The sequence below is a fragment of the Hypanus sabinus genome, chromosome 4 (genome assembly GCF_030144855.1).
Source record: "Hypanus sabinus isolate sHypSab1 chromosome 4, sHypSab1.hap1, whole genome shotgun sequence".
Classification (NCBI taxonomy): Eukaryota; Metazoa; Chordata; class Chondrichthyes; order Myliobatiformes; family Dasyatidae; genus Hypanus; species Hypanus sabinus.
This window is the reverse complement of record NC_082709.1, coordinates 124,147,394-124,160,951: the sequence shown is the minus strand read 5'-3', so window position 1 is coordinate 124,160,951 and position 13,558 is coordinate 124,147,394. Positions and strand designations below refer to the sequence as shown.

Below are 13,558 nucleotides of genomic sequence, written 5' to 3'. Positions count from 1 at the left end.
CACAGTTCCCTTTTCTTACCATTTTTTTCCTTGTCTCAGTGGGACAAACCTATCCTGAACCCAGCACAAGTGGTCCCTAAACTTGTGAAAGCACATTACTTCTGTGCTTTCACCCTTGAACATCTGTTTCCAATTTACTCTCGCTAGTTCCTGCCTTGTCCCTTCATAGTTAGCCCTTCCCCAGTTAAGCACTTTCCCATTTTGTCTGTTTTTATCTTTTTCCATAGCTATGCTGAAGCTAAGGGAGTCTCTCAGGAGATTTCAGGATCTTCTTGCGATCCAAATTCCAGATTGGATAATAAATATATTCCTGAGCACTTGTAATGAGGAATTAACAGTAAGGATGGAGTAAGAACTTACCTCACTACAAAATGACTGAGGTTCAAAAATTATATCAAGAATTTTAGTTGCAGAAAGAAATCTCTAAATGCTATCCTCTGCTGCGGAAAAAGGTCAAGATATTCTTTATTGACTTTCTAACATCGTATTTAGTGGAGTGCAGTTTCAGTGAAGTAGCTCAACTTCTTTCGAAGTAACAAAACAGACTGCAAATTACTGAACGTGGGGATCTGAGACTACTTCTGAGTGACGTTCATCCTGATGTTGAGAAGCTGATATCACTGCACTAAGTCCATCCACATCATTGAAAGATGAAAAAGCAATGCAGCACTAATATACACTCTAAAATGGATGACAAAAATTGTCTCTACTATAATTAAATAAAAAAAAATTAATTTTATTTTTAGTTATTTGGTTTTTTCAATTATTTGTCACTGTTTTGAATTTACAGTTCCTGGTGTCATTCAGTGTGCATCATAAATCAAAATTCTTTACAGTTTTTATGTAATGGCTGAAAAGAGGGAAGGAGTCATGTGGACCTGGTCTGGGTGCCAAGGTGGCGGTAACCCATAAAAGTTTGGGAATCTCTGGGTTAAAGGGAAGTAGGGATATAGGGACAAAGATTGATGATCAAACTTGATTAGATTAAATTGTTGAACAGATTTGAAAGGCCAAATTACTTCTGTCATTTTCTGTGTTTCAATGAAACTAAATTTGACCAATGGTCCAGAGTTTAATCAGCAAACTGTAGGAATTACAAGGCCAATTGAGTTTAATGGTCAAAAAAGGGAGATGGTAGGTAGTGAAGTCATTCAAAATGAGGCTGCAGATGACTAGATAAATAATATTTTTCTTTGTTTAAATTAATTGATATTTCTGACACAGCAGGGAAGAAAGATCATGGTATTAAGTAACTTGGAGCAAGGTAATTGATATGATCATGAGTGCCAGAATATAAATACCCTTCCAAAATAAACAGGATTAACCAAAATCTCACTTTTTTTTAATCTGTGAGTTTGGTTGAATGAAGATAAAGTTGAATTATTGCCAAAGACTGTGGCAGGGAATCATGTTGCCACGGATATAATTAATTTATACTTGTTCTATTTAATTTCCATCCAGTTAAAACTGCCCATTTGGTAAGAGTAATGAGTAAAGTATTGCATTAATTTTTTTCAATAATTTAGATCCTCAATGAGGTGTTGCATTTGAAATAAAGTTTGTTTAATGTAGTAATATTTCACAGCTGAAGTTTAAACAGTGACTTGAATTGTGTTCTCAGCAGCCTTTGCTAGTCTGCCCATTTTATTTACCCATTACAGAAGTTTTCTGCTCCTAGTGTCATGGCAGCCATTTCCATTGCTTTGAAGTGTCTCTGATCATCAGAAATACTTAGAAACAATTGGGATGCATTTTTTCCAATCGGATGTTTTAAAATGCTTAATGAAAACTGCTGTTTAATTAATTTAAATAGCGGGGAAAAGAAAAATAGTTGGCCTTATTTATCTTTTCCTTCCAAACTGGTTAGACCTTGCAAATAAGTTGGTTTACAACAGAAATGTCGATAGTGATGCATAAGATCTGAGGGAGAAAGTACCAAGTTCATACAGCCCGCAATTCAGTATAATTAAGATCAATCCCCAGACTTGGATCACGAGCCTGTTCTGTGCTGCAGTGTGTAAATGTGTAAGTCTAGATTGTGTTGACATGCAAAGTGCAATCACCCAGCCATTAATTGCAGAGTCACTGGCCAACCACCAGTTGGAACCAGGCCAATATCATTTGCTATCTGAAAGTAATGACTTCAGTCTTGCTCCATTCACAAATCTACTATAGAAAATGTGGGGCAGCAGCTCACATTGAGAACATGGACCCTGCTAAGCATTTGTGACCACTTTCTTTGAAGTTCACAGCAAATGTTATCCATCTTCCACTGACTAGAAATACAAATCAATTTACTTCTTTATAACCATAAAAACTTTGAATCTTTTAAGAAAAACCACAGATCAACATTAACTACAATATCCTGCATAAATAATGGACTGCAAGTTATACACTGTAAACACAAAGTATACTGCAGATTCTGTGGTCAAATCAAGACGTACAAACAAGCTGGATGAACTCAGCAGGTCTGGCAGCATCCGTTGAAATGAGCAGTCAACGTTTCAGGTCCTGACGAAGGGTCTCGACCTGAAAAGTTATACACTGAGTGTCTTATTTTCCTAATGTCATTTCAGAAAGAAATTGAGAAGCAGGCCTGGTTGGAAAAACAAAGACAAATCAAGTCTGCAGCAGAAAAGCACTATCAGGATTTTCTTTTGAATAAACGAGGTCTGAAGCCTTGGCGAAAGCTGCTCGAAATCTCCAAGCAAAACATGAAGGTAAGTTGTGTTAGTCACAACCATGATGCAGGGAGATTCAAGTGCAGAAAATGCTAAATGTGAGGAAAGACTAGGTTTTTGCACTTCAGCCTGATGTGTACGAGATGAGCTTAGCATAAGAATCCAAGTTAGCAAATGGCAGAAAAATTAAGTCTTGTATGTTATTTTTGGATAAATTATGGGATGAAAAAGAAAATAAATTTCAATTTTAAGATTGATAACAATCGTTGTTCATAAGTGTGGCCAATGTTTGGCAAGAACTTCCAAAACAATAGTGAAGATGTGAACTTTGATATTGCTGTATAAGTAAAGAGATGATTGGTGGTGATGTTGCTGGATGGAGTGCTTTTAGATGGGTGGATTTCATGTGCAAAGCATTTTTAAAGTAAATAATTACACTTTGATTTGTAGGAAATGTGACGATGGGTTTTATTGTCAGTTGTAGAGTACATCAGTGGTTAAGATGTTCGTCTAGTGATCTGAATGTCGCTAATTCGAGCCTTGGCTGAGGCTGCGTGTGTGTCCTTGAGCAAGGCACTTAACCACACATTGCTCTGTGATGACACCGGTGCCAAGCTGTATGGGTCATAATGCCCTTCCCTTGGACAACATTGGTGATGTGGAGAGGGGAGACTTTCAGCTTGGGCAACTGCCAGTCTTCCTTAAAAAAAAACCCTGCCCAGGCTTGTGCCCTGGAAACTTACTAAGGCACAAATCCATGGTCTATCGAGACTAACGGAGGCCTACACATCAGTGAAACATGCAAGATGCATGAAAAAGCACTGGAAATGTTGTAGATGGAACAATAATTGTCTCCTCCATAACAGCTGTTGCCTTAAACATTATTTAATTTCAGAAATTTGCAGTTTCAGAATTCCAACCTTTTGTATTACTTTAAGTGTAAGTTTTCTAATCTCTACTCACGTAGAGACTGAATCTCCAGCTATTGGGATTCTGGAAGGTAAAAGTAGGATAGGTAAGGAGAAAGAAACTATTGTTTGCCTACCCACAGTCTGGATTTGGGAGTTAGTTTATCCTTTTGACCTCTTCATTGTTTCAAATCACTTGACAGAGGAATTCTCTGGTTAATTTGTCCAACCAGGCTGTTTGAATACAATGTGTACGTATTGTGACGTGAAATTGGAAACAGCTCTCAAAAATTGTCTTTTCTAACCATTAATTATGAAGGAAAATATGCTGAGGAAAGGCAAAGATAGCTGCTTGAATCAAAGTGCAGAAATATGGTCCTGAGGTAGATCACGAGATCCTGTTTCTGTTGCTGTATGTTTCTATGAAAAAATATTGTTTGCCTATATTGAGGTTAGATTCAGCTATGGTTTCTGACATACTTTGCACTGTGAATTGTTGTATCTTATAACAGGTAATTTTGGTATAATGATGCCTAAAAGACAGGTTCATTATGGTAAACTAAGATTAATTGTAGACTGACTTAACTAATATTATTCTGTAAGTAAGGATATGCATCAAAATATTCTTTGAATATAAAGCTGATGCATCTCCTGTATCATTGCTTTGGAATTGTACTAATTTTGTGGTCCTATGAATTTAATGTGATTCAAATAAAATTTTTGTGCATTTTTTGTAAAATATCAGTTCAATGCCATGCTGGAAAATGGCACAAGATAGGGTGGGTGCTACAGGGCTAAAGAAATCAATAGAACTCTTTAAGGAGTTAACTGTCCCTTGAGAGAAGCTTTTTAATTTTATTTGTTTTCTACAAAAACAGTTTCAGCATCTGCTATCTCAAAAAATCTCTGTTTAAAAGGATGTAGTTTCTAACAAACATCTGATTCAAAGCTGCAGCTTGTATCTGTTGATAATAAATTGCAAAATTGGCAAATAGTTCACCTCTGAATCAAATGGTCTCTGATCCCACTGGAGAGAGCTTTCTTAAAATTATTCTTAAGCTTGTGTTAAAATCTGTTGCTCAACAATGTAAACATGTGCTATCTTGAATATGTGACCAATTGGTTTTTTAAGCCATTTGCATAAAGTGTTGAATTATTTCATTTGTACCAGTCAAATCATGGTGTTTGCAATAACATTCCTTTACAGCACATTCTTTGGGCAAAAGGGAGAGTTGTTATATCTATTACCAAGGGCAATTTTTGTGGTAGTTTGTCTTTAGAAATGGTCATACAAATTGATCATAGTTATTCACGCCATTAGTTATTTTGTACTGTCATTTTATTTTAATAAGCTTGCAGAAGATCACCATACCTCTTCACTCCTAAGGCAGTGCATATGTACCTGGCACCAGAATGTAACAGAGTCACTATCTGAAAAGAAATCCAAAGCTGAAAAAGTTTACAATGAGATTCTTCTTAAAAGGTGTTGGAACAATTGGCTAAAGGTGGGTGTTACCTTCAATTCTTTCATTGACTATTTGATAGCTTAACTGTTTTGAATTTGCTTAACATTTGAAATTTTAATTCAGCTATCTTTCAATATTTAAACAGTTTTCAACGACTTCTTAAGAACTCTAATACCAATAACTGGTTAATGAATCTGGCCAGCTAACTGATCTCAGTCAGGGAACAGTGATCAAAACTCCTTAAATTTAGAGATAGCTATAAATATGGGTAAGTACCAATCTTGTGAAAGTGTTATTACGGAGCACAGCAAATTATTAGAATGTTAGGAATTAGAGTAAGTTAATTGGGAATGGCTGTTTTTGGACACATTTTCATTTTTGGGGTGTTTAAAGACCAACTGCACAGGGTACAGGACAGTTGTGCTTCAGTAAGAAGGAAGGACAAAGATGGCAAGGTAAAGGAACCTTGAATGTCAGAGGTTTGGAAGACTGGTGAGTAACTACTGTTGTTCCATTATTAAAAGGGAAATGGCACCCGCGCACTGGTGAGTCTTGCGTCAGTGGTAAAGGAGATATGGAGAGGATTCTAAGGGATAGGCCATGGTTTTCTAAATGCCCATAATTAGGTACAGTCAATGTGGCTTTGTGCAAGGCAAGTTTGTCTTACTAACTTGATTGGGTTTTTCAAGCAGGTGATGGAGGTGATTGTTGAAAGCAGCTGTAGATGTTGTTTACATGGTCTTGAGTAAGCCATTTTATGAGGGCCCTTGCAGGAGGCTCGTCTAGAATATAAAGAAACATGGGATCAATGGTGAATTGGACATTTGGATTTACAATTGGCTTCCCTGTAGAAGACAGTGTAGTGGTTAATGGACTTGTTTTAGGTGAAACTCTGTGACAAGTGCTGTTTCACTGGGATGTGTTATCAGCCCTCTACTGTTTGTGAAACTCTGTGACAAGTGCTGTTTCACTGGGATCTGTTATCAGCCCTCTACTGTTTGTGAAACTCTGTGACAAGTGCTGTTTCACTGGGATGTGTTATCAGCCCTCTACTGTTTGTGAAACTCTGTGACAAGTGCTATTTCACTGGGATCTGTTATCAGCCCTCTACTGTTTGTGAAACTCTGTGACAAGTGCTGTTTCACTGGGATGTGTTATCAGCCCTCTACTGTTTGTGAAACTCTGTGACAAGTGCTGTTTCACTGGGATCTGTTATCAGCCCTCTACTGTTTGTGAAACTCTGTGACAAGTGCTGTTTCACTGGGATGTGTTATCAGCCCTCTACTGTTTGTGAAACTGTGACAAGTGCTGTTTCACTGGGATCTGTTATCAGCCCTCTACTGTTTGTGAAACTCTGTGACAAGTGCTGTTTCACTGGGATCTGTTATCAGCCCTCTACTGTTTGTGAAACTCTGTGACAAGTGCTGTTTCACTGGGATGTGTTATCAGCCCTCTACTGTTTGTGAAACTCTGTGACAAGTGCTGTTTCACTGGGATCTGTTATCAGCCCTCTACTGTTTGTGAAACTCTGTGACAAGTGCTGTTTCACTGGGATGTGTTATCAGCCCTCTACTGTTTGTGAAACTCTGTGACAATTGCTGTTTCACTGGGATCTGTTATCAGCCCTCTACTGTTTGTGAAACTCTGTGACAAGTGCTGTTTCACTGGGATCTGTTATCAGCCCTCTACTGTTTGTGATATCATTGGTGTTGCAGACAGCATAGAAAACTGGCAAAGGACACTGCAGGATATAGATTAGCAGCAGCTATGTTTAGAGAAATGGCAGGGAGAGTTTAACCAAGCGAAATGTGAGGCTTTGCACTTTGAGGTCAGATACAAGGGGATACTACTACACTATTATTTAAAGTGGCTACATAGGTTGATAAAGTGGTAAAGAAGGCATAAGGTATGCTTGCTTTTAGTAATTGAAGAATTGAGTTCAAGAGTCAGGAAGTTATGTTGCAGTTTTATAAAATTTGGCGCACTGCCTTTGGTTCTCCCATTATAAGAAGAATGTGGAGGCTTTTGAAAGGGTTTACCAAGATGCTGACTCAGTTATTGTAAGGAGAGGCTGGGCAAACATGATGTTTTCTCTAGAATATCAAAGGGGTGGATACACAGCTGGTATCTTTCTCCCAGGGTTGAAATGTCTAATAGCAGAGGGCATCCTTTAAGGTGGGTGGGGAGAGCAAACAGTGGTGGCTGCCTGGAATGTGTTGCCAGTGGAGGAGGAGATACACGAGAGGTATCCAGGAGTTCCTTGGACAGCCACGTGTATGTGCAGGGAATGAAATGGAAGGATATGGACAATATGTAAGCAGAAGGATTAACTTAGATGGGCATTGAATTACTCAGTTCAGTACAACATTGTGGGTCAGATGCCCTGTTCCTTGCTGTATTCTGAAACAAAGAAATGCAACCAGAAGGAGGAAAGTGATTCCAGGTACTAGTCCTCTTCAGGTTATGGCAAAGTTTCATTTCCACACAGTGGAGACTCCAGCAGATCCACACCAAGTGCTTGTTCACATGTCCAGATTTGCACACAAGATAGAGGAGCTGTATGAGCAACATTAAGATTAATAAAATGCAGGGAATAACAGTTGAATTTTAGCCATCAGCTTGTAAAAGAGCAGTGCGCATAAATGAAGTGATCCATATGGTGGTAAGATTGTACTAATTTAATAAAACCCCAAAACCTCTCACCTCACCATTTAGTAACAGCTCTTCAAGAAACAAACAACTACAGTAAAGATCCAGTAATCCCTCCGGGTTTGGCTTTTGCCTTACTGGATGCTGTTTTCTGAGCTCGTTCCATTTACTGGGGTCTGCAGTTCCTTTATTGCATCGACCAGAAGCTATTAATCTACTGTCTAACATCAAAATGAAAGTGAATTAAAGGAATAGCATCCAATAGTCCATTAAAAATCTGCTGGCCTAGAACCCAAGTCCTGAGTGTGCCAAATTAATAGAGGTTTACAGTACCTAATAACTGATGTGCAAATAAACAGATGTTTACTTTGCTGGAGATCAAATAAATGAAGCCTGAGTAAAATCTGGAAGTGTTGCTTCAGTAGCCAATTCATCACTATAAATTTCACATCAGGCTAGGTAGAAGGCAGCAAGATGATAGCCAACTTTCCAATTTGAATCATCTGAAAATAAGTTCAATGTAAAATATTTAAACATCACAGGTGAAAGTAAAAGTGTGGGTGGAGGAGGAAGTATTTCAAACAAGTAACAGGCCATTTCTTCCACAGCATACAAAAGTGATTGACTTTCCAGGCAGAGTTAGGGATTTAATATCATTCAAGTGATTTATTTATTGTCATGAACAAAATATCCTTTGATATTTTAGCCTAGGTACTTCATGTAAAAGCAAATCTGTTGAGACATTAAACACAGGGTTTCAGGGTATGGGTTAAAGTACAGATCCTCATAGTCATGCAGGTGGGTGGCTAGAGCTGAGACATCACCCACCGTTGGGCTCCACATGACATCCAATAGGACAGCATATTTCAGAGCTCGGGCTGCTAAAAGAATGGCGTAGATCTTAATGTTATTTAGAGTAGCTACTTTAAACAATACTGAATTAACAAAACAATGGGAAAAAGTGCTGTTGTACATCCCCAGGATATACTAGTAAGGTAAGCTACGGTAAATTGCCACTTACCTATACAAAGAGGGTAAAAGAACAGAGGGAAAGTATGAAAGAAAAAGAATTGCAAGACTCCAGGGAAAGAGAGGGGAATGAAACTAATGAGATAGCTTAAAGACTCAGACAACTTCCTTGTGTTAGAATTCTCATTATAAGTGTTCAAAAGAAGGTGTTGAATCTTTGAAATTCACATCTCAGTAGAGCTGGGGAGGCTCAGTCATTCAGTATATGCAAAAGATAGAGATTTTCAGATTTTAAAGGGGATTAAGAGAGATCCAATTTTTTAAGCAAGAAAATGGTGCAGGGATAAAAGACCAACCATAAATCCTAATGGATGATACATTTATTCTATTGTACTCTTCCCCCCCCCCCCCATTGATATGATATTCTAATACAGTATAATGAATATACCAACGTTATGGAAGTGAGAGCAAATCAACACTATCTGACAGTTCTAAGAAGATCCACATTTCTTGCCTGGCGTGACTATGTAATGATAGAAAAGACTGCATCATGGGAAAAGGAAAGAATTGGAACAGAACATAATCAGAGGTACTGTCTACATATTTTCCATTGATAGTCTGTTAGAATAACTAAAATACCTTAATTTAAACCTTACTGTGAAACTGTTCTATTGTATTTCTTACCTACAGGAGGATAGCCAAGTCAGTTTTCATGGCTTGGAAGATCTTGCCGATGGTCATCAGGGAGGAGAAGAAAAAGGAACAACGTATTAACGAGCTCAGGAAGAAAGTTGCTGAAATACTTCCTGATTTCCTGACATAGTAAATCCTGATCCACCCTTAGTGGACACAATAATGTTGAATTGGTGTCTAAAAGACCCTCTATTCTGCAAGGAAAGGACAGCATGTCATGACCTCTGCATTTTGTAAATAAATTCTAATTTAATTAGCAAAGTACAATTTTAAACAGTCTCTTTATTGGGTTTTTTTTTAAATGTTAGCATCAGGACATTAAATTTTTGAGAAACAAGTTTTGCATATTGATCTTTGGCTATATGAAATTGAAAACACACCCACGAACTAAATTGGAATCTTACAACTTGTCTATGCTGTTATTTCTGAATATATTCATTATTTTAACAAAGATATCATTACTTCAACAGCAGTTCTATGTCAAAGATAATATTCCCCTCTCCACTAAACACATAAAAGAGTAATATGGAATTGGTATTTAAAGATTATTTGCTTACTTTCAAAATGTTGAATATCCACCCTACACACAGTAAAAACTCAAACACTGTTTACTTATTCTCATTGAAAAGGGATTCACAGTCTAATTATAACTACCCAATTTTGTAAAATACCATCAGCCAACTACTTTTTGGTAAAGAACTTCAAAAATGTATTATACATTAGTAATCAAAATTTTCACAAATCCATTTTGCCTTTTCTATTTAAAAAAGGTTTTTTAAAGTTGTCAAAATGCTAATATTGCTTCTGTACTGCTGTTTATACAAACTTAATAACTTTTCCTCTTGGTTATTGAATGATGGAATGGGAAATGAAGTCAAGCCTCATATAAAAGCAAGAAATCTTACTATAGCTTCAAGGATGGTAAAACTTATCTTGACTGGTGATAAACTCACGATCTACTCTTGGAGGACATATTAAAATTGAGTTCATGTCCAAAGAAATTCCATTATGCAAGGAGGCCAGCCAGTTAAGCCCTCCTTATGCATTTTGCAAATTGATTACCATTTTTCTTATCCAGTAATAAACAATAAACCTCCAAATCTATGGATATTTGGTACACAGATATAATAAATACCATTATTTGGTTGTCTCAGAGTAAAGTAAATCCACTTTTCAGCCTTCAGTTTTAAGAAATCAATAATCTCAGATTAATGCTTCAATGAAATGTCATTTGGAAATACTAATGATGAAAACCATGTTAAATCTTACAGATTAGCAAGGAGGCAGGACTCAGTGAGAAGAGTGCAAGCCTAGAAATCAGGATCACCATGTTACTGTAAAAAGGACGATAGGTTTAAATTGCATCTATTTCAATACACATAGCCTGGCAGGTAAAGCAGACAAACTTAGGGCATGGATTGCTTCGAGAGACTGGGGCATTGAGGCCATAACGTAAATATGGCTGAGAGAAGGGCAAGACAGGCAGCTCAATGACCAGGATACTAATATTTAGTTGTGACAGAAGCATGTTACTACAACAGTGCTGAGAGGATCTTCTCAAGGGATCGTCTAACAAGGCTATTTGGATGGTACTAAAGGAGCGGTCACCTTGACAGGGTTATATAGAATAAACAGCAGGAACTGTACATAGTTCAGAGAATAGTAGGGTAGTACTAGAAGGAGATTTTAAATTTCCTGGTATTGACTAGGCCAGGATAGGGCAGAACCACTGGTGCATCCAGAAGTTTCCTCATGCAATATATTAAAAAAAAGACAACTCGGGCAGTAGCAATACTGAACCTCTTCCTAGGGCGCAAGGCAGGCAGTTGGGGAATGCTTGGGTCCAGTGAGCTCAGTTAGTTTTAAAAGTTATGGAAAATTATAGATGTGCTCCAAAGGTTAGTGTCCTGATTTGAAGTGGAAGCACTTTGAGGGCATCAGGTATGATCTACTAGTGAGATCAACAAGGCACCTTTATTTAAAGGAAAAAGAACAAATGGCAAGTGGAAGGCTTTTATAAGAGTCCAGGGGGCAGTATGTTCCTGATATGATGAAGATGAAGAGTAGACATACCAAGTTCAGGGAACCATGGCTGACAAAAGAAATTGAGGCACCGGTAAGGAAAAAGTAGTATACATTGTATTTCAGCAGCTGGGTACAAATTAATCGCTCAACAAATATAAAAAGTTTGAGCAAGTGCAAGAGGAGTAATCAGGAGGACAAAGTGAGTATGAGATGGATTTCATAGGCAGAGATAAAAACAATCCCAAGAGGTTCTTCAGTTAGAACACCAGTAAAAAAGTGACTAAGACTGGATTTTCTTAGAGACTATAGGAAATGGTTGAGATTATTGTCTATTCCTCCTTAGTGTTGCTAAAGTGAATATCATGGATGTATGTGATAAATAAATGCATCTCAGAGGGTGCACTAGAAAGATGCTGTCTGGACTGGAGAGACCAAGTTAAAGGGAGGAATTGGCCACACTGGAGCACAGGAGAATGAGGGGTGACCTCAGTTTATAAAATCATGAGTAAGGGTAAGGTTGACAGTCATTGTCTTTTCTAAAGATATTAGGGACCTGACATGTTGGTTCTTTGTGACAGAATAATGGGCACCTGGAATGAGCTGACAGAGGAAGTGGTTGAGGCAGATACAACTGCAGCATTTCACAAGCAGTTGAATAAGTACATGGAGGGGTGGGGCTTGGAGGGTCATGTAGGCAACTGTGACTAGTAGGAAGGATGCTGTGGTTAGCACAGACCAGTCGGGCTGAAGGGCCTGTTTCTGTGCTATATTAGTCTATAGCTGTAAAAGAAAATCACAACCACTTATGCTAACTTTCATCAAGATGTTAGTTGCATAGTTATGATCCTGCAATGGTTACCACAAATTTGCAACTCGTCATTTTCATATACTAATTAAAAATGCACCAAGATGATAAAAGTTTTTTTTAAACCTTTTTTTAAAATTCAGGATCTTTTGAGAGTCAAACCTCCTTGATTTTTGGTGACCACTTACTTCAAATAGTGCTAGGTCTGGGCGGAGCAGGAAAGTTCCATTTTTTTGGAGTACAGTTTTGATACATGAACATAGTTGATGTTTCCAAGATGGTTCAAACTGCATTCAAATACAAAAAAGGGCAAGACACAACCTTACACTAAAAATTAGCTAAACTCAGGAATATTATCCACATTTTATAAAATTTCAAGTTAACAAACTAGCATCCATTAAATTCTGCACATTTCAAATTATACATCTGCAAGTCATTTTGCACAATATACTAGAAATAAATTCAAAATTCTTCTACAATATAGACATGCATACAAGTGTAAATTTGATTACATAGCCCTTCATGTAATTCTGTTGAAAGCACAAAATTTCAAGAATCTCAAAACAATTACACATACAATGACATAAATTTATCAATAAATGCCATCCAAGTCCACTGTCCATTTTAATATACAGAATTTTCTAATACAATACTTCATCTAACATAGTTAACATCTGAAGTAAAATATTCTCTTTGCCATGAACATGCGTCTTCAAACTTTCCTTTGTTGAGCAGATACTCAATTACATTCAATATTTGTTCTTTCTCTTCCACTGGGGTTTCTCACTTCCAGACACCATAGTTGAACTTCTGTGACCTCACACAAATGGTCATTCATCATGAACCCAGTCACCTGCAGATTTTGATATGTACAGTTCTTGCAAAGGGCTGATTTATCTTTCTTGATCACAGATGCAATCTGAACTCAAATTTACAGCAGGCCAAGGATTGGACCAGCTTACTCCATCTTTGCTGGATGAGCCACAGTGAAAAAATATTTTCAACCAAATTAAATAAAGTTTAACAAATGTTAATGCACAAAATATTTCTTTTGAAATAAGTTCCAAGGACTCCATGTATTATAAATGTGGAGAGTTGTATTAGAGATCTCCAATTACAATGAGAAACTTGAACACAAGATAGATGACACACTTTTTCCTAACACAGTCTAGCCTTATATTTAGAAATATCTCCCTTTACCAAAAAAAAGTTTAAAAATCATCTGGCATCCTTAAAATTAATTAATTAATTTTCTGCAGTTTAAACTATAATGGCTAGTTATCACATTTGAGGTGAAGCACCCTAAAAATAGAATAGAAAAGTGTATAAATGCACCAAAAGCTTTATCACCTTTTTGGAGAA

At 37.2% G+C, this 13,558-nt stretch overlaps 1 protein-coding gene across 4 annotated transcripts in view; it reads left to right on the top strand.

The window, feature by feature from the left end:
* Positions 1–10,465, top strand: part of ccdc191 (coiled-coil domain containing 191) — a 53,367-nt gene extending 42,902 nt beyond the window's left edge. For 3 of the 4 annotated variants that reach the window (XM_059968076.1, XM_059968077.1, XM_059968078.1), the window contains 4 exons: positions 2,577–2,720; positions 4,942–5,094; positions 9,108–9,262; positions 9,364–10,464. In XM_059968076.1, the coding sequence (XP_059824059.1) occupies positions 2,577–2,720; positions 4,942–5,094; positions 9,108–9,262; positions 9,364–9,496 (585 nt within the window). In that variant the 3' untranslated portion in view covers positions 9,497–10,464. Of the gene's footprint in view, positions 1–2,576; positions 2,721–4,941; positions 5,095–9,107; positions 9,263–9,363 lie in introns of all 4 variants that reach the window. The other variant, XM_059968075.1, reaches the window with a different exon arrangement.
* Positions 10,466–13,558: the final 3,093 nt, after the last annotated feature.